Source organism: Pseudophryne corroboree, chromosome 5 (assembly GCF_028390025.1).
Source record: "Pseudophryne corroboree isolate aPseCor3 chromosome 5, aPseCor3.hap2, whole genome shotgun sequence".
Taxonomy (NCBI): domain Eukaryota; kingdom Metazoa; phylum Chordata; class Amphibia; order Anura; family Myobatrachidae; genus Pseudophryne; species Pseudophryne corroboree.
In genome coordinates this window covers 67,574,484-67,599,048 of record NC_086448.1, presented here as the reverse complement: position 1 = coordinate 67,599,048, position 24,565 = coordinate 67,574,484, and the positions used below count along the sequence as shown (strand labels likewise).

Here is a 24,565-nt window from a genome sequence, read left to right as displayed (position 1 = left end):
AATCAACATAAAATACATTGAAAAAGACACTTCCACATAAAATAATTAAAAAATCCAGATCCGCATAAAATATAATTTTGTAAATCTAAGGGCAAGATTCATACCATCCCACACCAATCATACCATATAACTTAGAATATACGCAACCAGTTAACAGTATGAACGAAAAAAACAGTATCAGACCGATTCCAACTGTAACATAACCCTTATGTAAGCAACAACTATATACAAGTCTTGCAGATTTAGTCCGCACTGGGACGGGCGGTCAGCATCCTCTACGGACTAGGAGAAAAAGATTTACCGGTAGGTTTAAAATCTTATTTTCTCTTACGTCCTAGAGGATGCTGGGGACTCCGTAAGGACCATGGGGTTTATACCAAAGCTCCAAACCGGGCAGGAGAGTGCGGATGACTCTGCAGCACCGATTGAGCAAACGCGAGGTCCTCATCAGCCAGGGTATCAAACTTGTAGAATTTTGCAAAAGTGTTTAGAAACCCGACCAAGTAGCAGCTCGGCACAACTGCAATGCCGAGACGCCTCGGGCAGCCGCCCAAGAAGAGCCCACCTTCCTAGTGGAATGGGCCTTTACCGAATTTGGTACCGGCAATCCAGCCGTAGAATGAGCCTGCTGAATCGTGTTACAGATCCAGCGAGCAATAGTCTGTTTAGAAGCAGGCGCGCCAATCTTGTTGGCTGCATACAGGACAAACAGAGCCTCTGTTTTCCTAACCCTAGCCGTCCTGGCTACGTAAATTTTTAAGGCACTTACCACATCCAGGGACTTGGAATCCTCCAAGTCACCCGTAGCCACAGGCACCACAATAGGTTGGTTCAAATGAAAAGAAGAGACCACCTTAGGCAGAAATTGAGGACGAGTCCTCAATTCTGCTCTATCCACATGAAAAATCAAGTAGGTGCTCTTGTGAGACAAGGTCACCAACTCCGATACCCGCCGTGCAGATGCCAAGGCTAATAGCATAACCACCTTCCAGGTGAGAAATTTTAATTCCACCGTTTGAAGAGGTTCAAACCAGTGTGATTTAAGGAACTGTAATACCACGTTAAGGGTCCCATGGTGCCACTGGTGGTACAAAAGGAGGCTGGATGTGCAGCACTCCCTTCACGAAGTTTGGACTTCAGGGAGAGAAGCCAATTCCTTTTGAAAAAATATAGATAGGGCCGAAATCTGTACCTTAATGGAGCCTAATTTTAGTCCCATATCCACTCCCGTCTGTAGGAAGTGGAGAAAACGGCCCAGATGGAAACCTTCCGTAGGAGCATTCTTGGTTTCACACCAAGATACATACTTCCTCCAGATACGGTGATAATGCTTCGCCGTTACCTCCTTCCTAGCCTTTATCAGAGTAGGGATAACTTCCTCCGGAATACCTCTCTCTGCTAGGATTCGGTGTTCAATCGCCATGCCGTCAAACGCAACCGCGTTAAGTCTTGGAACATGCAAGGCCCCTGCTGTAACAGGTCCCTCCCTGAGATGAAGAGGCCACGGATCTTCTGTGAGCATTTCCTGAAGATCCGAAAACCAGGCCCTTCGAGACCAATCTGGAACCACGAGTATTGCTTGTACTCTGTTTCGTCTTATGATTCTCAACACTTTTGAGATGAGAGGTAGAGGAGGGAACACATAGACCGACTGAAACACCCATGGTGTCACTAGGGCGTCTACCGCTACTGCCTGAGGGTCCCTTGACCTGGCACAATACCTCCGAAGCTTTTTGTTGAGGCGTGACGCCATCATGTCTATTTGAGGAAGTCCCCAAAGACTTGCTATCTCTGCAAAGACCTCTTGATGAAGTCCCCACTCTCCTGGATGGAGATCGTGTCTGCTGAGGAAGTCTGCTTCCCAGTTGTCCATTCCCGGTATGAAGACTGCTGACAGAACGCTTACGTGATTTTCTGCCCAGCGCAGAATTCTGGTGGCTTCCGCCATTGCCACTCTGCTCCTTGTCCCGCCTTGGCGATTTACATGAGCCACTGCTGTGATGTTGTCTGATTGGATCAGAACCGGTAGGTCACGAAGAAGATACTCCGCTTGTCGTAGGCCGTTGTATATGGCCCTCAATTCCAGTACGTTAATGTGTAGACAAGCCTCCTGGCTTGACCATATCCCCTGAAAATGTTTTCCTTTGTGACTGCTCCCCATCCTCGGAGGCTTGCGTCCGTGGTCACCAGAACCCAGTCTTGAATGCCGAACCTGCGACCCTCTAGAAGGTGAGCACTCTGCCACCACAGGAGAGACACCCTGGCCCTGGGGGACAGGCTTATCTTTTGATGAAGGTGTAGATGGGACCCCGACCATTTGTCGAGAAGGTCCCACTGAAACGTCCTCGCATGGAACCTGCCGAAGGGAATGGCCTTGTAGGCTGCCACCATTTTTCCCAGAACTCGAGTGCATTGATGAACAGACACTCTTTTTGGTTTTAGCAGGTCCCGGACCATGTTCTGGATGTCCTGGGCTTTTTCTATTGGTAGAAAAACCCTTTTTTTTTTCCGTGTCCAGAATCATGCCTAGGAATGATAGTCAAGTCGTTGGAAGCAACTGTGACTTTGGCAGATTGAGAATCCAACCGTGTTGATGTAACACTCTCAGGGAGAGTGACACGCTTTTCAGCAATTGATCCCTTGATCTCGCCTTTATCAGGAGATCGTCCAAGTACGGGATAATTGTAACACCCTGCTTGCGCAGGAGCGCCATCATTTCCGCCATTACCTTGTTGAAAATCCTCGGGGCCGTGGAAAGCCCAAACGACAACGTCTGAAACTGGCAATGACAGTCCTGTACCACGAAACGCAGGTATTCTTGATGAAGAGGAAATATGGGGACATGAAGGTAGGCATCCTTCACGTCCAGCGACACCATAAAATCCCCTGCTTCCAGACTGGATATCAAAGTCCGGAGTGATTCCATCTTGAATTTGAACTTTTTCAAGTATAGGTTTAGCGATTTTAGATTCAAAATTGGTCTGACCGAACCATCTGGCTTCGGGACCACAAACATTGTTGAATAGTACCCTTTGCCCTGCTGGCCTAGGGGAACCTTGACAATCACTTGCTGTTAACACAGCTTTTGAATTGCATCTAATACCACTGCCCTCTCCGGGGAAGAGGTTGGCAAGGCCGATTTGAGAAATCGGCAAAGGGGCACCTCTTCGAACTCCAGTTTGTAACCTTGGGATACAATTTCCAACGCCCAAGGATCCACGCCTGATAGGACCCAGACCTGGCTGAAGAGTCGAAGATGTGCCCCCACCGGTGCGGACTCGCTCCGTGGAGCCCCAGCGTCATGCGGTGGATTTAGCAGAAGCCGGGGAGGACTTCTGCTTCTGGGAACTAGCCGAAGCAGGTGTTCTCTTACCTCTACCCTTAACTCTGGCGAGGAAAGAGGAGCCCCGACCTCTTCTGGACTTATGCGACCGAAAGGACTGCATCTGATATTGTGGGGTTCTCTTTTGCTGTGGGAGAACAAAAGGCAAAAAAGTAGATTTACCCGCGGTAGCTGTGGAAACCAGGTCCGCGAGACCATCCCCAAACAAAACTTCACCCTTGTAAAGTAAAACCTCCATATGCTTTTTGAGTCGGCATCACCCGACCATTGGCGGGTCCACAGAGCTCGCCTTGCCGAAACTGCCATGGCGTTGGCTCTGGAACCAAGCAGTCCCACGTCTCTTTGAGCGTCTCTCATATACAAGACTGCGTCCTTAATGTGGCCCAAAGTCAGGACAATGGTATCCTTGTCCAGGGTATCCATGTCAGCCAACAAGATATCTGTCCGTGCTGTAACAGCGCTACAGACCCATGCCGATGCTATTGCCGGTCTGAGTAAAGCCCCTGTATGTGCATAAATAGACTTTAAGTTAGTCTCCTGTCTACGATCCGCAGGATCCTTAAGGGCCGCGGTGTCAGGAGACGGTAGCGCCACCTTCTTGGACAGACGCGTTAATGCCTTGTCCACCCTGGGCGAGGATTCCCAACGTACCCTGGCCTTTGCATGGAAAGGATACGCCATAAGGATCCTCTTGGGAATCTGCAGATTTTTGTCTGGAGTTTTCCAAGCTTTTTCAAATAATTCGTTCAGTTCATTAGATGGAGGAAACGTTACCTCAGGTTTCTCCCCCTTAAACATGTGTACCCTCGTGTCGGGAACAGAGGGGTCATCTGTAATATGCAAAACATCTTTTATTGCCATAATCATATAATGAATACTTTTGGTCACCTTAGGGTGCAACCTTGCCTCATCGTAGTCGACCCTGGAGTTAGAATCCGTGTCGGTATCAGTGTCTACTATTTGTGATAAGGGACGCTTTTGAGACCCTGACGGGCCCTGTGACCCAGCCACATCCGCGGATTGACTCCCTGCTGTTTCCTTGGACTCAGCTTTGTCCATTCTCTTATGTAATAAGGTCACATTAGCATTTAAAATATTCCACATATCATACCAATCATGAGTCGGCGTTGCCGACGGAGACACCAAAATCATCTGCTCCACCTCCTCCTTGGATGAGCCTTCCGCTTCAGACATGTCGACACACGCGGACCGACACCCTCACACAGAGACAGAGAGAGAGTATGCCAGCACACACCCAGCGCCAACTGACACTGGAAACAATTCCCAGATATAGCACATTTATATAAGTCAATCGTGCAATACACTCACTGCGCCAAAATGTGCCGCCCCCCCCCCCCCCCCCCCCTCTTTTTCAGCTCTGTATCACCGTTCTGCAGGGGAGACCGCTTCTCTTCAGCACACTGTGGTGAAAATGGCGCTGGTTAGTGCTGTGCGACCAAGCTCCGCCCCCTCTAGTGGCAGGCTTCGGTCCCGCTCAAATTCACAATCAATGGCGGGGGGATGAACATATTCACTGACTCCGCCGCCCATATGTATCTAACATGCCAAAAATAGAAGTATATATTGCTGCCCAGGGCGCCCCCCCTGCGCCCTGCACCCATCAGTGCCTGCCGTGTGTGTAACTTGTGGGAGCAATGGCGCGCAGCGGTAACGCTGCGCGCTTACCTCAGTGAAGATCTGAAGTCTTCTGCCGCTTTAGAAGTCTTCTTTCTTCTTATACTCACCCGGCTTCTATCTTCAGGCTCTGCGAGGAGGACGGCGGCGCGGCTCTGAGACGAACGGCAGGGGGAGACCTGCGTTCCGATCCCTCTGGAGCTAATGGTGTCCAGTAGCCTAAGAAGCAGAGCCTATCATTTAAGTAGGTCTGCTTCTCTCCCCTCAGTCCCACGATGCAGGGAGCCTGTTGCCAGCAGTGCTCCCTGAAAATAAAAAACCTAACAAAATTCTTTTATCAGACAAACTCAGTAGAGCTCCCCTGTAGAGCACCCATTCTCCTCTGGGCACAGAATCTAACTGAGGTCTGGTGGAGGGGCATAGAGGGAGGAGCCAGTGCACACCCATACTAAAAGTTCTTTAGAGTGCCCATATCTCCTGCGGAGCCCGTCTATACCCCATGGTCCTTACGGAGTCCCCAGCATCCTCTAGGACGTAAGAGAAAGCTATATTCACATAATACACTTCAGCTCCTCCATGTGTCACTCCAGCCAACACCCTCCTGTGTCAATGTGTCACTCCAGCCAGCACCCTCCTGTGTCACTCCAGTCAGCTCCCCATTGTGTCTCTCCTGCCAGGATTCTCCTTTGTCACTCCAGCCAGCTCCCCATTGTGTCACACTTGCCAGCACCCTCCTGTGTCACTCCAGCCAGCACCCTCCTGTATCACTCCAGTCAGCTCCCCCATTATGTCTCTCCTACCAGGATCCTTCTGTGTCACTCCAGTTCCCCCTTGTGTCACTCCAGCCCACCCTCATATGTCACTACAGTCCAGTATCTGGCTCCCTCAGTTTTCAGTTGCCGTGGTGCTGCTGTGTGTCTGGTTGGAGTGCACCAGTTTCCAGGATCTGTTGTGGTCAGGTGACTGAGTGTCGGGAGCCACATTTGAATAAAGAAAGAGCCGCATGCGGCTCAAGAGCCACAGGTTGGCCACGGCTGTGTTAGACAGACATTAGGTCGACAGGTTCAAAAGGTCGACATGAAAAAGTCGACAGGGTCAAAAGGTCGACAGGGTCAAAAGGTCGACAGGGTCAAAAGGTCGACATGAAAAAGGTAGACACCATGTTTTTTGCATTTTTGTGGTTTGTGTGGATAGTTTTGTCATTTGGGACCCCCAATTGTAGAAAGGCATGCGCTCGCCACGCTTCGGGCACGGTGGCTCGCTGCAAGGTTTCTAACCAACTCTATGCCGACATGGATAGAGAAGGTATGAAATAGTACAAAAACATGTTACATTAAAAAAAAATAAGAATTTACTTACCGATAATTCTATTTCTCATAGTCCGTAGTGGATGCTGGGGACTCCGAAAGGACCATGGGGAATAGCGGCTCCGCAGGAGACTGGGCACAAAAGTAAAAAGCTTTAGGACTACCTGGTGTGCACTGGCTCCTCCCCCTATGACCCTCCTCCAAGCCTCAGTTAGGATACTGTGCCCGGACGAGCGTACACAATAAGGAAGGATTTTGAATCCCGGGTAAGACTCATACCAGCCACACCAATCACACCGTACAACTTGTGATCTGAACCCAGTTAACAGCATGATAACAGAAGGAGCCTCTGAAAAGATGGCTCACAACAACAATAACCCGATTTTTGTAACAATAACTATGTACAAGTAATGCAGACAATCCGCACTTGGGATGGGCGCCCAGCATCCACTACGGACTATGAGAAATAGAATTATCGGTAAGTAAATTCTTATTTTCTCTAACGTCCTAGTGGATGCTGGGGACTCCGAAAGGACCATGGGGATTATACCAAAGCTCCCAAACGGGCGGGAGAGTGCGGATGACTCTGCAGCACCGAATGAGAGAACTCCAGGTCCTCCTCAGCCAGGGTATCAAATTTGTAGAATTTAGCAAACGTGTTTGCCCCTGACCAAGTAGCTGCTCGGCAAAGTTGTAAAGCCGAGACCCCTCGGGCAGCCGCCCAAGATGAGCCCACTTTCCGTGTGGAATGGGCTTTTACAGATTTTGGCTGTGGCAGGCCTGCCACAGAATGTGCAAGCTGAATTGTACTACAAATCCAACGAGCAATAGTCTGCTTAGAAGCAGGAGCACCCAGCTTGTTGGGTGCATACAGGATAAACAGCGAATCAGATTTTCTGACTCCAGCCGTCCTGGAAACATATATTTTCAGGGCCCTGACTACATCTAGCAACTTGGAATCCTCCAAGTCCCTAGTAGCCGCAGGCACCACAATAGGCTGGTTTAAGTGAAAAGCTGAAACCACCTTTGGGAGAAATTGAGGACGAGTCCTCAATTCTGCCCTGTCCGTATGAAAAATTAGGTAAGGGCTTTTATAGGATAAAGCCGCCAATTCTGAGACACGCCTGGCTGAAGCCAGGGCTAACAGCATTACCACTTTCCATGTGAGATATTTTAAGTCCACAGTGGTGAGTGGTTCAAACCAATGTGATTTTAGGAATCCCAAAACTACATTGAGATCCCAAGGTGCCACTGGAGGCACAAAAGGAGGCTGTATATGCAGTACTCCCTTGACAAACGTCTGAACTTCAGGAACAGAAGCCAGTTCTTTTTGGAAGAATATTGACAGGGCCGAAATTTGAACCTTAATGGACCCCAATTTGAGGCCCATAGACAGTCCTGTTTGCAGGAAATGCAGGAAACGACCCAGTTGAAATTCCTCTGTAGGGGCCTTCCTGGCCTCGCACCACGCAACATATTTACGCCAAATACGGTGATAATGTTGTACGGTTACATCCTTCCTGGCTTTGATCAGGGTAGGGATGACTTCATCCGGAATGCCTTTTTCCTTCAGGATCCGGCGTTCAACCGCCATGCCGTCAAACGCAGCCGCGGTAAGTCTTGGAACAGACATGGTCCCTGCTGGAGCAGGTCCTTTCTTAGAGGTAGAGGCCACGGGTCTTCCGTGAGAATCTCTTGAATTTCCGGGTACCAAGTCCTTCTTGGCCAATCCGGAGCCACGAGTATAGTCTTTACTCCTCTCCTTCTTATGATTCTCAGTACTTTTGGTATGAGAGGAAGAGGAGGGAACACATACACTGACTGGTACACCCACGGTGTTACCAGAGCGTCCACAGCTATTGCCTGAGGGTCCCTTGACCTGGCGCAATATCTGTCCAGTTTTTTGTTGAGGCGGGACGCCATCATGTCCACCTTTGGTTTTTCCCAACGGTTCACAATCATGTGGAAGACTTCTGGGTGAAGTCCCCACTCCCCCGGGTGAAGATCGTGTCTGCTGAGGAAGTCTGCTTCCCAGTTGTCCACTCCCGGAATGAACACTGCTGACAGTGCTATCACATGATTCTCCGCCCAGCGAAGAATCCTTGCCACTTCCATCATTGCCCTCCTGCTTCTTGTGCCGCCCTGTCTGTTTACATGGGCGACTGCCGTGATGTTGTCCGACTGGATCAACACCGGCTGACCCTGAAGCAGAGGCCTTGCCTGACTTAGGGCATTGTAAATGGCCCTTAGTTCCAGGATATTTATGTGAAGTGACGTTTCCATGCTTGACCACAAGCCCTGGAAATTTCTTCCCTGTGTGACTGCTCCCCAGCCTCTCAGGCTGGCATCCGTGGTCACCAGGACCCAATCCTGAATGCCGAATCTGCGGCCCTCTAGGAGATGAGCACTCTGTAACCACCACAGGAGAGACACCCTTGTCCTTGGAGACAGGGTTATCCGCTGATGCATTTGAAGATGCGATCCGGACCATTTGTCCAGCAGATCCCACTGAAAAGTTCTTGCGTGGAATCTGCCGAATGGAATCGCTTCGTAAGAAGCCACCATCTTTCCCAGGACCCTTGTGCATTGATGTACTGACACTTGGCCTGGTCTTAGGAGGTTCCTGACTAGGTCGGATAACTCCTTGGCCTTCTCCTCCGGGAGGAAACACCTTTTTCTGTACTGTGTCCAGAATCATCCCTAGGAACAGCAGACGTGTCGTCGGAATCAGCTGCGATTTTGGAATATTTAGAATCCATCCGTGCTGTCGTAGCACTACTTGAGATAGTGCTACTCCGACCTCTAACTGTTCTCTGGACCTTGCCCTTATCAGGAGATCGTCCAAGTAAGGGATAATTAAGACGCCTTTTCTTCGAAGAAGAATCATCATTTCGGCCATTACCTTGGTAAAGACTCGGGGTGCCGTGGACAATCCAAACGGCAGCGTCTGAAACTGATAGTGACAGTTCTGTACCACAAACCTGAGGTACCCTTGGTGAGAAGGGCAAATTGGGACATGGAGGTAAGCATCCTTGATGTCCAGAGACACCATATAGTCCCCTTCTTCCAGGTTCGCTATTACTGCTCTGAGTGACTCCATCTTGAACTTGAACCTTTTTATGTAAGTGTTCAAGGATTTCAGATTTAAAATGGGTCTCACCGAGCCGTCCGGCTTCGGTACCACAAACAGCGTGGAATAATACCCCTTTCCCTGTTGTAGGAGGGGTACCTTGATTATCACCTGCTGGGAATACAGCTTGTGAATGGCTTCCAATACCGCCTCCCTGTCGGGGGGAGACGTTGGTAAAGCAGACTTCAGGAACCGGCGAGGGGGAGACGTCTCGAATTCCAATTTATACCCCTGAGATACTACCTGCAGGATCCAGGGGTCCACTTGCGAGTGAGCCCACTGCGCGCTGAAATTCTTGAGACGGGCCCCCACCGTGCCTGAGTCCGCTTGTAAGGCCCCAGCGTCATGCTGAGGACTTGGCAGAAGCGGGGGAGGGCTTCTGTTCGTGGGAAGAGGCTGTCTGCTGCAGTCTTTTTCCCCTTCCTCTGCCCCGGGGCAGATATGAGTGGCCTTTTTTGCCCGCTTGCCCTTATGGGGACGAAAGGACTGAGCCTGAAAAGACGGTATCTTTTTCTGCTGCGAGGTGACTTGGGGTAAAAAGGTGGATTTTCCAGCCGTTGCCGTGGCCACCAGGTCCGATAGACCAACCCCAAATAACTCCTCCCCTTTATACGGCAATACTTCCATATGCCGTTTGGAATCCGCATCCCCTGACCACTGTCGCGTCCATAATCCTCTTCTGGCAGAAATGGACATCGCACTTACTCTTGATGCCAGAGTGCAAATATCCCTCTGTGCATCTCGCATATATAGAAATGCATCCTTTAAATGCTCTATAGTCAATAATATATATTGTCCCTGTCCAGGGTATCAATATTTTCAGTCAGGGAATCCGACCAAGCCACCCCAGCACTGCACATCCAGGCTGAGGCGATTGCTGGTCGCAGTATAATACCAGTATGTGTGTATATACTTTTAAGGATATTTCTCTAACGTCCTAGTGGATGCTGGGGACTCCGTCAGGACCATGGGGATTAGCGGCTCCGCAGGAGACAGGGCACAAAATTAAAGCTTTAGGATCAGGTGGTGTGCACTGGCTCCTCCCCCTATGACCCTCCTCCAAGCCTCAGTTAGGTTTTTGTGCCCGTCCGAGCAGGGTGCAATCTAGGTGGCTCTCCTAAAGAGCTGCTTAGAAAAAGTTTTTAGGTTTTTTATTTTCAGTGAGTCCTGCTGGCAACAGGCTCACTGCAACGAGGGACTTAGGGGAGAAGAAGTGAACTCACCTGCGTGCAGGATGGATTGGCTTCTTAGGCTACTGGACACCATTAGCTCCAGAGGGATCGAACACAGGCCCAGCCATGGAGTCCGGTCCCGGAGCCGCGCCGCCGACCCCCTTACAGATGCCGAAAAGCGAAGAGGTCCAGAAACCGGCGGCAGAAGACTTTTCAGTCTTCATGAGGTAGCGCACAGCACTGCAGCTGTGCGCCATTGTTGTCACACACTTCACACCAGCGGTCACGGAGGGTGCAGGGCGCTGCAGGGGGCGCCCTGGGCAGCAATGAGAATACCTTGTTCTGGCTAAAAAATACATCACATATAGCCCTTGGGGCTATATGGATGTATTTAACCCCTGCCAGGTCTCACAAACTCCGGAGAAGAGCCCGCCGAAATAGGGGGCGGGGCCTATCTCCTCAGCACACAGCGCCATTTTCCTGCTCAGCTCCGCTGCGAGGAAGGCTCCCAGGACTCTCCCCTGCACTGCACTACAGAAACAGGGTAAAAAAGAGAGGGGGGGGCACTTTTTTTGGCGTTTTTGATATATATTAAGCTGCTATAAGGGAGACAACACTTCTATAGGGTTGTTCCTATATATTTATAGCGCTTGGGTGTGTGCTGGCAAACTCTCCCTCTGTCTCCCCAAAGGGCTAGTGGGGTCCTGTCTTCGATAAGAGCATTCCCTGTGTGTCTGCTGTGTGTCGGTACGTGTGTGTCGACATGTATGAGGACGATGTTGGTGTGGAGGCGGAGCAATTGCCGGTAATGGTGATGTCACCCCCTAGGGAGTCGACACCGGAATGGATGGCTTTATTTATGGAATTACGTGATAATGTCAGCACATTACAAAAATCAGTTGACGACATGAGACGGCCGGAAAACCAGTTAGTACCTGTACAGGCGTCTCAGACACCGTCAGGGGCTGTAAAACGCCCTTTACCTCAGTCGGTCGACACAGACCCAGACACGGACACCGAATCTAGTGTCGACGGTGAAGAAACAAACGTATTTTCCAGTAGGGCCACACGTTATATGATCACGGCAATGAAGGAGGCTTTACATATCTCTGATACTGCATGTACCACAAAAAGGGGTATTATGTGGGGTCTGAAAAAACTACCTGTAGTTTTTCCTGAATCAGACGAATTGAATGAAGTGTGTGATGAAGCGTGGGTTAACCCCGATAGAAAACTGCTAATTTCAAAGAAGTTATTGGCATTATATCCTTTCCCGCCAGAGGTTAGGGCGCGCTGGGAAACACCCCCTAGGGTGGATAAGGCGCTCACACGCTTATCAAAACAAGTGGCGTTACCGTCTCCTGAAACGGCCGCCCTCAAGGATCCAGCAGATAGGAGGCTGGAAACTACCCTGAAAAGTATATACACTCATACTGGTGTTATACTGCGACCAGCCATCGCCTCTGCATGGATGTGCAGTGCTGGGGTGGTTTGGTCGGATTCCCTGACTGAAAATATTGATACCCTGGATAGGGACAGTATTTTACTGACTATAGAGCATTTAAAGGATGCATTTCTATATATGCGAGATGCACAGAGGGATATTTGCACTCTGGCATCGAGAGTAAGTGCGATGTCCATATCTGCCAGAAGAAGTTTATGGACGCGACAATGGTCAGGTGATGCGGATTCCAAACGGCATATGGAAGTATTGCCGTATAAGGGGGAGGAATTATTTGGGGTCGGTCTATCGGATTTGGTGGCCACGGCAACAGCCGGGAAATCCACCTTTTTACCTCAGGTCCCCTCCCAACAGAAAAAGACACCGTCTTTTCAGCCGCAGTCCTTTCGTTCCTATAGGAACAAGCGGGCGAAAGGACAGTCATATTTGCCCCGAGGCAAAGGAAAGGGTAAGAGAGTGCACCAAGCAGCTTCTTCCCAGGAGCAGAAGCCCCCCCCGGCTTCTGCAAAGCCCTCAGCATGACGTTGGGGCTTTACAAGCGGACTCAAGGGCGGTGGGGGGTCGACAAAAGAATTTCAGCGCACAGTGGGCTCACTCACAGGTGGACCCCTGGATCCTGCAGATAATATCTCAGGGTTACAGGTTGGAATTCGAGAAGTCTCCCCCTCGCCGGTTCCTAAAGTCTGCTCTGCCAACGTCTCCCTCAGACAGGGCGACGGTATTGGAAGCCATTCACAAGCTGTATTCTCAGCAGGTGATAGTCAAGGTACCCCTCCTACAACAGGGAAAGGGGTATTATTCCACACTATTTGTGGTACCGAAGCCGGACGGCTCGGTAAGACCTATTCTAAATCTGAAATCTTTGAACCTGTACATACAAAAATTCAAGTTCAAGATGGAGTCACTCAGAGCAGTGATAGCGAATCTGGAAGAAGGGGACTTTATGGTGTCCCTGGACATCAAGGATGCTTACCTGCATGTCCCAATTTGCCCTTCACATCAAGGGTACCTCAGGTTCGTGGTGCAAAACTGTCATTATCAGTTTCAGACGCTGCCGTTTGGATTGTCCACGGCATCTCGGGTCTTTACCAAGGTAATGGCCGAAATGATGTTTCTTCTACGAAGAAAAGGCGTATTAATTATCCCTTACTTGGACGATCTCCTGATAAGGGCAAGGTCCAGGGAACAGCTGGGGGACCTAGTAGCACTAACCCAAATAGTGCTGCAACAGCACGGGTGGATTCTGAATTTTCCAAAATCTCAATTGACCCCGACGACACGTCTGCTGTTCCTGGGAATGATTCTGGACACGGTTCAGAAAAAGGTGTTTCTTCCGGAGGAGAAAGCCAAGGAGTTATCCGAACTTGTCAGGAACCTCCTAAAACCAGGGAAAGTGTCTGTGCATCAATGCACAAGAGTCCTGGGAAAGATGGTGGCTTCTTACGAAGCGATTCCATTCGGCAGATTCCACGCACTAACTTTTCAGTGGGATCTGCTGGACAAATGGTCCGGATCGCATCTGCAGATGCATCAGCGGATAACCTTGTCGCCACGGACAAGGGTGTCTCTTCTGTGGTGGTTGCAGAGTGCTCATCTGTTAGAGGGCCGCAGATTCGGCATACAGGACTGGGTCCTGGTGACCACGGATGCCAGTCTGAGAGGCTGGGGAGCGGTCACACAGGGAAGAAACTTCCAGGGAGTATGGTCAAACCTGGAGATGTCTCTTCACATAAATATACTGGAGCTAAGAGCGATTTACAATGCTCTAAGCCTGGCAAAACCCCTGCTTCAGGGTCAGCCGGTGTTGATCCAGTCGGACAACATCACGGCAGTCGCCCACGTAAACAGACAGGGCGGCACAAGAAGCAGGAGAGCAATGGCAGAAGCTGCAAGGATTCTTCGCTGGGCGGAAGATCATGTGATAGCACTGTCAGCAGTGTTCATTCCGGGAGTGGACAACTGGGAAGCAGACTTCCTCAGCAGACACGATCTACACCCGGGAGAGTGGGGACTTCATCCAGAAGTCTTCCACATGATTGTGAACCGTTGGGAAAAACCAAAAGGTGGACATGATGGCGTCTCGCCTCAACAAAAAACTGGACAGGTATTGCGCCAGGTCAAGAGACCCTCAGGCAATAGCTGTGGACGCTCTGGTAACGCCGTGGGTGTTCCAGTCAGTGTATGTGTTTCCTCCTCTGCCTCTCATACCAAAAGTACTGAGAATTATACGGCAAAGGGGAGTAAGAACGATACTCGTGGCTCCGGATTGGCCAAGAAGAAATTGGTACCCGGAACTTCAGGAGATGCTCACGGAAGATCCGTGGCCTCTACCTCTAAGACGGGACCTGCTTCAGCAGGGACCGTGTCTATTCCAAGACTTACCGCGGCTGCGTTTGACGGCATGGCGGTTGAACGCCGAATTCTAAGGGAAAAAGGCATTCCGGAAGAGGTCATTCCTACACTGGTAAAAGCCAGGAAGGAGGTGACTGCACAACATTATCACCGCATTTGGAGAAAATATGTTGCGTGGTGTGAGGCCAGGAAGGCCCCCACGGAGGAATTTCAATTGGGTCGATTCCTACATTTCCTGCAAACAGGATTGTCTATGGGCCTCAAGTTGGGGTCCATTAAGGTTCAAATTTCGGCCCTGTCGATTTTCTTCCAGAAAGAATTGGCTTCAGTTCCTGAAGTCCAGACTTTTGTAAAAGGAGTACTACATATACAGCCCCCGGTTGTGCCCCCAGTGGCTCCGTGGGACCTTAATGTAGTTTTGGATTTTCTCAAATCCCATTGGTTTGAGCCACTCAAATCGGCGGATTTGAAATATCTTACATGGAAAGTAACCATGCTACTGGCCCTGGCTTCAGCCAGGAGAGTGTCAGAATTGGCGGCTTTATCGTATAAAAGCCCATATCTGATTTTCCATTCGGACAGGGCAGAACTGCGGACGCGTCCTCATTTTCTGCCTAAGGTGGTGTCAGCGTTTCACCTGAACCAGCCTATTGTGGTGCCTGCGGCTACTAGCGATTTGGAGGATTCCAAGTTGCTGGACGTTGTCAGGGCATTGAAAATATATATTTCAAGGACGGCTGGAGTCAGAAAATCTGACTCGCTGTTTATACTGTATGCACCCAACAAGCTGGGTGCTCCTGCTTCTAAGCAGACGATTGCTCGTTGGATTTGTAGCACAATTCAACTTGCACATTCTGTGGCAGGCCTGCCACAGCCTAAATCTGTCAAGGCCCATTCCACAAGGAAGGTGGGCTCATCCTGGGTGGCTGCTCGAGGGGTCTCGGCATTACAACTCTGCCGAGCAGCTACATGGTCGGGGGAGAACACGTTTGTAAAATTCTACAAATTTGATACCCTGGCTAAAGAGGACCTGGAGTTCTCTCATTCGGTGCTGCAGTCATCCGCACTCTCCCGCCCGTTTGGGAGCTTTGGTATAATCCCCATGGTCCTGACGGAGTCCCCAGCATCCACTAGGACGTTAGAGAAAATAAGATTTTACTTACCGATAAATCTATTTCTCGTAGTCCGTAGTGGATGCTGGGCGCCCATCCCAAGTGCGGATTGTCTGCAATACTTGTACATAGTTATTGTTACAAAGAAATCGGGTTGTTATTGTTGTGAGCCGTCTGTTCAGAGGCTCCTACGTTGTCATACTGTTAACTGGGTTCAGATCACAAGTTGTACGGTGTGATTGGTGTGGCTGGTATGAGTCTTACCCGGGATTCAAAATCCTTCCTTATTGTGTACGCTCGTCCGGGCACAGTATCCTAACTGAGGCTTGGAGGAGGGTCATAGGGGGAGGAGCCAGTGCACACCACCTGATCCTAAAGCTTTATTTTTGTGCCCTGTCTCCTGCGGAGCCGCTAATCCCCATGGTCCTGACGGAGTCCCCAGCATCCACTACGGACTACGAGAAATAGATTTATCGGTAAGTAAAATCTTATTTTTCCAGCTTTCTATCAGCTGGTTCCTTGAGGGCGGCCGTATCAGGGGACGGTAACGCCACTTGTTTTGATAAGCGTGTGAGCGCCTTATCTACGCTAGGGGGTGTTTCCCAACGCGCCCTAACCTCTGGCGGGAAAGGGTATAATGCCAATAACTTTTTAGAAATTAGCAGTTTTTTATCGGGGGAAACCCACGCTTCATCACACACCTCATTTAATTCATCTGATTCGGGAAAAACTACGGGTAGTTTTTTCACACCCCACATAATACCCTTTTTTGTGGTACTTGTAGTATCAGAAATGTTCAAAACCTCCTTCATTGCCGTGATCATGTAACGTGTGGCCCTACTGGAAAATACGTTTGTTTCCTCACCGTCGACACTGGAGTCAGTGTCCGTGTCTGTATCGACCTGAGGTAACGGGCGCTTTAGAGCCCCTGACGGTGTTTGAGACGCCTGTACAGGTATTAACTGATTTGCCGGCTGTCTCATGTCGTCAACAGTCTTTTGTAAAGTGCTGACACTATCACGTAATTCTTTCCATAAGACCATCCAGTCAGGTGTCGACTCCCTAGGGGGTGACATCACTAACACAGGCAATTGCTCCGCCTCCACACCATTTTCCTCCTGATATTTAAACTTTTACTCTAAGCAGCTCAGGAGAGCTACCTAGATTGCACCCTTCTCGTTCGGGCACAAAATCTTAACTGAGGCTTGGAGGAGGGTCATAGGGGGAGGAGCCAGTGCACACCAGGTAGTCCTAAAGCTTTTTACTTTTGTGCCCAGTCTCCTGCGGAGCCGCTATTCCCCATGGTCCTTTCGGAGTCCCCAGCATCCACTAGGACGTTAGAGAAAAACCATTTCTCTATCTTTTTATGTTGACCATTTTCATGTCGACCTTTTGACCTGTCGACCTAATGTCTGTCTAACATATGGTGTCTATCTATTGACTATCTAAATAGACACTGTCCATCTATCAAACTGATACCGTATGCACCGCAGTGCGTACGCGCGTCGTATGGGTATAAAGTCCTTTGTGGTTTTGTACTGGTTCTAGCGACGATTCCAAACGCACAGCCGATCGCAAGGAGACAGACAGGAAGTGGGGTGTCAACTGACCGTTTTCTGGGAGTGTTTGGAAAAACGCAGGCGTGGCCGGGCGGGTATCTGACGTCATTACCGTTTCACTCGTCGCAGCAAACATCGCACAGGATAAGTAACTACAGGGCTGCTCTTGTTTTGCACAAAATGTGTTTGCAGGCGCTCTGCTGCACGGGCGTTCGCACTCCTGCAAAGCGTAAATACACTTTCCCGTGGGCGGCGACTATGCGTTTGCGTGGCTGCTAAAAACTGCTAGCGAGCAAATAACTCGGAATGAGGGCCTATATGCAGCTCATACTCCATACAGGTGGAGGGCTGGGTTTGCTAGTGAGGAAGCAGGAATGGGGGATAGAGGGTGGATGAGCGCCCAGGAAATACTGAAGGGCACCACACATTCCCAGGTACTACACTTCCCACGTAGCGCCCACACCGTGCAGCGGTTAGGGGCGGAGCTGACCCCTATCACGATAACATCGCTGTCAGTGGCTTCTGCATACAGACTGCACTGGGACTGAAGTCTTAAACAACGTCAGTGATGTCACTGATGTCTTGTAAACCGATAGGCTGCGTTCATTAAAGAAAGAAAACGGCAAACGTTCGTAATAACAGCATCTGTATACAATAGAAGGATTTTACCTTTCTTAGCTTTCTTCTGCAGCTTAAGCGTGTCTGAAGACTTCTTCTTGATTTCTTGACGGGCTTTTTTGTATTCTGAAATAAATAAAGAGAACGACGATAATGATGATAATTCAGGAAGCCGCCTGCAGGGTAATGGACTGTGTCTGCGGGAAACTGTATTGCGCGTTCATTTGTACTGCAACACATGGTGCTAATTAATAAATAGAAAGTACCTGACGATACCAGCGGCTATCACTGAATCACATTATGGTCCACAGGATCATAGTTGCCTAGGACGGGGTATTTAATACACAATAGGTATTACTAGATGAAAGGTTTATTTGTATCATTGTATAGGTGTGTGGGGAGGGCTGGTGGGCTAAATGAACAGGTGCGTTTATATAACATGCACCCATATAACAAATTAGGGTGTCGATCATTGGGTCGACCAGAAAAAGAGTGATAGTGTCTAGGTCGACGTAAGTTTTTGTTTACATTTTTGGGTGTCGTTTACTCCAGAAAATGACCAAGAACCCCAATTAGTGCATCGCATCCCCCTGGTTGCCTCGCTGCGCTTGGCACAGGTTACTATTCCCAATCGTAGTCCACGTGGATGGTAAAGTATGAAAAAGTTGAATTTTTTTTTTAAATGGTAAAAAAAAATGCATGTTGACTTTTTCCTGTGTCGGCTATCGACATGTGAATCTTTTGACAATGTCGACCAATAGTCGAACTATCATCTGGATACCAAAATATTGGGGGTCCCACTCTAACACCAGCTTGTCTGAAGCATCGTGCCCACTCTTATAACTTAGCTGTAGGACCAATGAGCAGACTGTGAGATCGTACAGCACCTGGACTCAGGTAACAGGTGGCACAACACTTCTATGTGTTAAACATTAGGAAGAAGGGCTAGTTGCTGTTAATGAATGACAGACATTACCTTTCGCATGGTCCTTGTCTAGTTGATTAGCGACTTTCTTCCACTCTTCCACCTGTTCTTGTAGTGGGTTGATCAGGCAGTCGATCAGTGCGCTGATATGGAAGACACAGAGAGAGAGAGAGAGTGTTAATCTGTAAACTATCACAATTTCTCAATACTGCTTATATCAGATACCAAACTTGTATGCAGGGATCAACAGCCACTGCCATTTCCAGTCCTATATAAATTCCAAATTGTTTCCGAAAGGAGTCTCTCATTTGAAGGGCTTATAATCCATGTTAAAAAAAAAAAAAAAAATCAATGAAAATAAAAAAAGTAGTAAAACATCTAAGTCAGAATAAATCTATATAATACACGATAAGCCATAACATTAAAATCATCTGCCTAATATTGTACAGTCCCCCTCGTGCTGCTCAAACAGCTCTGACCCGTCAAAGCATGGACCCAACAAGACCTCTATAGGTCTCCTGTGGTATCTGGCACCAAGCAGATCCTTTAAGTCCAATAAGTTGCAGATGGGGCCCCCATGGCTCGGATTTGTTTTTCCAGCACATCCCACAGATACTCGATTGGATTGAGATCTGAGGAATTTGAAGGCTGAGTTAACACCTTGAGCTCTTTGTCATGTTCCTCAAACCATTCCTGAACAATGTTTGAAAATGTGGCAGGGTGCATTATCCTGCTGAAAAAGGTCACTGCCATCAGGGAATACCATTGCTAGGAAGGGCAGGATTTGGTCTGCAACAATAAGCTTTTTCAGCCATTCGTGCTATAGTAACCCTTCTGTGGGAAGTCTTTGCTCCTCATGCGCACCAATGAGTCATGGACGCCCATGACACGGTCACTGGTTGCCTTTCCTTGGACCACTTTTGGTAGGTACTAACCACCAGTGGCGCCAAAGAGGTGGGGGTACTAAAGAGGGGGGATGGGGGAGACAGAGGAGCATGAAGAAAGAGAAACCGGGGAGAGAGAGAAGGGCAGAGAAATTGGGGGGGGGGGGGGGGGGGGGAGACAGAGGTGGATGAAGAAGGAGAAACCAGGGAGAGAGAGACAAGCAGGGAAAGAGAGGGGAAAGACAGAGGAGGACGAAGAAAAAGAAACCAGGGAGAGAGAGACAGGCAGGGAAATAAGGAGGGGGGGAGAGACAGAGGAGGATGAAGAAAGAGAAACCAGGGAGAGAGAGAGAGACAGGAAGGGAAAGAGAGGGGAAAGACAGAGGAGGACGAAGAAAGAGAAACCAGGGAAAGAGAGACAGGCAGGGAAATAAGGAGGGGGGGGGGGGGGGGGGACAGAGGAGGATGAAGAAAGAGAAACCAGGGAGAAAGAGAGAGACAGGAAGGGAAAGAGAGGGGAAAGACAGAGGAGGACGAAGAAAGAGAAACCAGGGAAAGAGAGACAGGCAGGGAAATAAGGAGGGGGGGGGGGGGGGGGGGAGACAGAGTAGGGTGAAAAAAGAGAAACCAGGGGGAGAGAGACAGGCAGGGGAAGAGAGGGGGAAGACAGAGGAGGGCGAAGAAAGAGAAACCAGGGAGAGGGAGACAGGCAGGGAAATAGGAGGGGTAGACAGAGTTATATGAAGAAAGAGAAACCAGGGGGGAGACAGGCAATAAAAGAGGGGGAGAGACAGGCAGGGAAAGAGGGGGAGAGACAGGCAGGGAAAGAGGGGGAGAGACAGGCAGGGAAAGAGAGGAGAGAAAGAGGAGGATGGAGAAAAAGATAACGGGAAGAAGGGAGTCAGGGAGAAGAGAGAGAGGACAAAAAACCCTGGCAACACCAGTTACAACAGCTAGTGACCCAGCGAATGTTTTCGTCATATTAGTTAAAAATATATATATATATTTTAATCATTTACCAGTTTGACAAGACCTGAGCAATCACAAAAGCCCTATATACAACAGGAAGACACATATCAGGACAGCTCTCTATGCTGGGAGTGATGCACAGGAGAAATTGCAGTTATTTAGTGTAATCACAGAAGAGCAGCGACTGCTCATTATATACAAGCACCTTGTGTTTAATAAAAGCTTCACCTTTAGTGACTGGCTGGCAGAACACGCCATCTAATTATCCAATAGAGAAGTGCACAAAGATACTGTCTGCACAGCCGCCAGATCCGTGGGTATAGTGGGTACTTCAGCAATACTTATGCTGAAGTTTTTCAGTCATGTGTGGGTGGGATGTAGAAGGGATTATCTATCGGTAAATGTGGTGCAACATTCAGAGCAATCGTCAGGTTTGCAGACATTTATGCAATACACTTCATTTTACATTTTTGTACCCGTAAAACCACCGTAAGCAGCCCCTGTACTTATACCATTACCCCTGCCTTAGTGCTTCTTGCCAATTGCTTCCTTACACTGGAGACAGGCATAAGAAAGCTCATTTCTTACAGACACAGTGCTACTAAGTGAGATTAAGCAATCAACAGAAAAAGTAATCCCTACAGAGGAAAACAGTGCAGTGTGGTGATAATGTGAGTTGGGTAGTAGCAGTGATAACTTGAAAAGGTGGTCACAACAGAAAGGAGATCAGATGAATATAAGGTCAGGATGGCCAGGATAGGAGATGAGAATAGGAGGTCAGAATGGTGAGTAGAGGCGGTGAGAATAGGAGGTCAGGGCGGTGAGAATAGGTCAGGATGGTGAGTAGAAGAGGTGAGAATAGGAGGTCATGATGGTGAGTAGAAGAGGTGACAATATGAGGTCAGGATGGCCAGGATAGGAGGTGAGAATAGGAGATCAGGATGGTGAGAATAGGAGGTCAGGATGGTGAGAATAGGAGGTCAGAATGATGAGTAGAGGCAGTGAGAATAAGTGGTCAGGATGGCCAGGATAGGAGGTAAGAATAGGAGATCAGGATGGTGAGTAGAGGCGGTGAGAATAGGAGGTCAGGATGGTGAGAATAGGAGGTCAGAATGATGAGTAGAGGCGGTGAGAATAAGTGGTCAGGATGGCCAGGATAGGAGGTGAGAATAGGAGGTCAGGATGCTGAGTAGAGGAGATGAGAATGGTGAGAATAGGAGGTGAGAATAGGAGGTCAGGATAGGAGGTGAGAATAGGAGGTCTGGGTGGTGAGAATAGGAGGTCAGGATGGACAGGATAGGAAGTGACAATAGAAGGGCAGGATGGTGAGGTGAGGAGGTAATAATAGGAGATCAGGATGGTGAGAGTAGGAGCTGAGAATAGGAGGTCAGGATGGCCAGGATAGGTGAGAATAGGAGGTCAGGATGGTGAGAACAGGAGGTCAGGATGGCCAGGATAGCAGGTGAGAATAGGAGGTCAGGATGCTGAGTAGAGGAGATGAGAATGGTGAGAATAGGAGGTCAGGATGGTGAGAATAGGAGGTCAGGATGGAAAGGAGAGGTGAGAATAGGAGGTCAGGATGGTGAGGAGAGGAGGTGAGAACAGGTCAGGATGGTGAGGAGAGGAGGTGAGAACAGGTCAGGATGGCCAAGATAGGAGGTGACAATAGAAGGTCAGGATGGTGAGGAGAGGAGGTGATAATAGGAGGTCAGGATGGTAAGGAGTGGAGGTGAGAATAGGCGGTCAGGATCATGAGGAGAGGAGGTAAGAATAGGCGGTCAGGATGGTGAGGGGACGGTGAGAATAGGTGGTCAGGGTGGTGAGGAGGTGAGAATAGGAGGTCAGGGTGGTGAGGAGGTGAGAATAGGTCAGGACGAAGAGGAGGTGAGAATAGGAGGTCAGGATAGTAAAGAGAATAGATGAGAATAGGAAGTCAGGATGGTGAAGGGAGGAGGTGAATAGGTGGTAAGAATGTTTAGGAATGGAGGTGGTCAGGATGGTGAGGATAGGAGGTAAATAGGTTATACGAATGGTGAGAATATGATGGGGTCCGGATGGTGAGGAGAGGAGGTGGTTAGAATGGTGAGGAAATAAGGCAAATAGGTGGTACGAATGGTGAGGAGAGGAGGTGGTCAGGATGAAAGGAAATGAGGTGAATAGGTGAACTGGGGAGGTAAAGGAGGAAAAGGAATAGAGTAGATGGTGCCAGAAGGTGAGGAGGAAAAGGTGAATAGGTGAACAGTTGAACTGAAGTGGAAGGCAGCAAATTTGATTTTGTAGTACACTGCAGTGGCATTGGAAAATGGGTGAAGGAAACATTGGTTAAGGAAGTGGAAAGTTCAGGTAAGGAAAGGAGAATAGCAATAGGAGAAGAATAGAAAAAACATTTTATTATGTAAAATAAGATTTTAAACCTACCGGTAAATCTTTTTCTTGTAGTCCGTAGAGGATGCTGGGGACTCCGTAAGGACCATGGGGATAGACAGGCTCCGCAGGAGACATGGGCACTTTAAGAAAGACTTTAGGTCTGGGTGTGCACTGGCTCCTCCCTCTATGCCCCTCCTCTAGACCTCAGTTAGAGAAACTGTGCCCAGAGGAGATGGACAGTACGAGGAAAGGATTTTTGTTAATCCAAGGGTAAGATTCATACCAGCCACACCAATCACACCGAATAACTTGTGTATCAATTAAACAGTTAACAGTATGAAAAAATAACGTAGCATCAGTCCAACCTGATGGAACTATAACATAAACCTTACGTAGGCAAAACTATATACAAGTCTCGCAGAAGTAGTCCGCACTTGGGACGGGCGCCCAGCATCTTCTACGGACTACGAGAAAAAGATTTACCGGTAGGTTTAAAATCTTATTTTCTCTAACGTACTAGAGGATGCTGGGGACTCCGTAAGGACCATGGGGATTATACCAAAGCTCCCAAACGGGCAGGAGAGTGCGGATGACTCTGCAGCACCGATTGAGCAAACCTTAGTTCCTCCTCAGCCAGGGTATCAAACTTGTAGAATTTTAGCAAAGGTGTTTGAACCCGACCAAGTAGCAGCTTGGCACAGTTGTAGTGCAGAGACCCCTCGGGCAGCTGCCCAAGACGAGCCCACCTTCCTAGTGGAATGGGCCTTGACTGATTTTGGTAACCGCAATCCCGCCGTAGAATGCGCCTGCTGGATGGTATTACAGATCCAGCGAGCAATAGTCTGCTTCGAAGCAGGGGCGCCAACCTTGTTGGCTGCATATAGGACAAACAGTGCTTCCGTTTTCCTGACTCCAGTCGTTCTGGCCACATAAATTTTCAAAGCCCTGACTACATCAAGGGACTCAGAATCCTCCAAATCTCATGTAGCCACAGGCACCACAATAGGTTGGTTCATATGAAAAGATGACACCACCTTAGGCAAGAATTGAGGGCGAGTCCGCAATTCCGCCCTATCCATATGGAAAACCAGATAGGGGCTTTTATGAGACAACGCCGCCAATTCCGACACTCGCCTAGCCAAAGCCAAGGCCAATAACATGACCACCTTCCAAGTGAGATATTTTAACTCCACCGTTTGAAGTGGTTCAAACCAGTGCGACTTAAGGAAACTCAACACCACGTTAAGGTCCCAAGGTCCACCGAAGGTATAAAAGGAGGCTGAATATGCAGCACTCCCTTTACAAAAGTCTGTACTTCTGGGAGAGAAGCCAATTCTTTTTGAAAGAAAATGGATAAGGCCGAAATCTGAACCTTAATGGATCCTAACTTTAGGCCCAAATTCACTCCAGTCTGTAGGAAGTGCAGGAAACGGACCAGATGGAATTCTTCCGTAGGAGCATTCCTGGCCTCACACCAAGAAACATATTTTCGCCATATACGGTGATAATGTTTAGCTGTCACGCCCTTCCTAGCCTTTATCAGCGTAGGAATAACCTCATCCGGAATTCCTTTTTCCGCTAGGATCCGGCATTCAACCGCCATGCCGTCAAACGCAGCCGCGGTAAGTCTTGGAACAGACATGGCCCCTGTTGTAACAGGTCCTGTCGTAGAGGAAGAGGCCACGGATCTTCTGTGAGCATTTCCAGCAGATCCGGATACCAGGTCCTTC

General features: G+C 49.0%; 1 protein-coding gene across 8 annotated transcripts in view; it reads right to left on the bottom strand.

Moving 5' to 3' along the window:
* The window catches only part of MTSS1 (MTSS I-BAR domain containing 1), a 277,949-nt gene that overhangs the window by 60,750 nt on the left and 192,634 nt on the right, over positions 1–24,565 (bottom strand). For all 8 annotated transcript variants that reach the window (XM_063921333.1, XM_063921338.1, XM_063921331.1 and 5 more), the window contains exons 5-6: positions 18,667–18,758; positions 17,742–17,816 (exon numbers count right to left, since the gene is read on the bottom strand). In XM_063921333.1, coding sequence (XP_063777403.1) covers positions 17,742–17,816; positions 18,667–18,758 — 167 coding nt within the window. The remainder of the gene's footprint in view (positions 1–17,741; positions 17,817–18,666; positions 18,759–24,565) is intronic.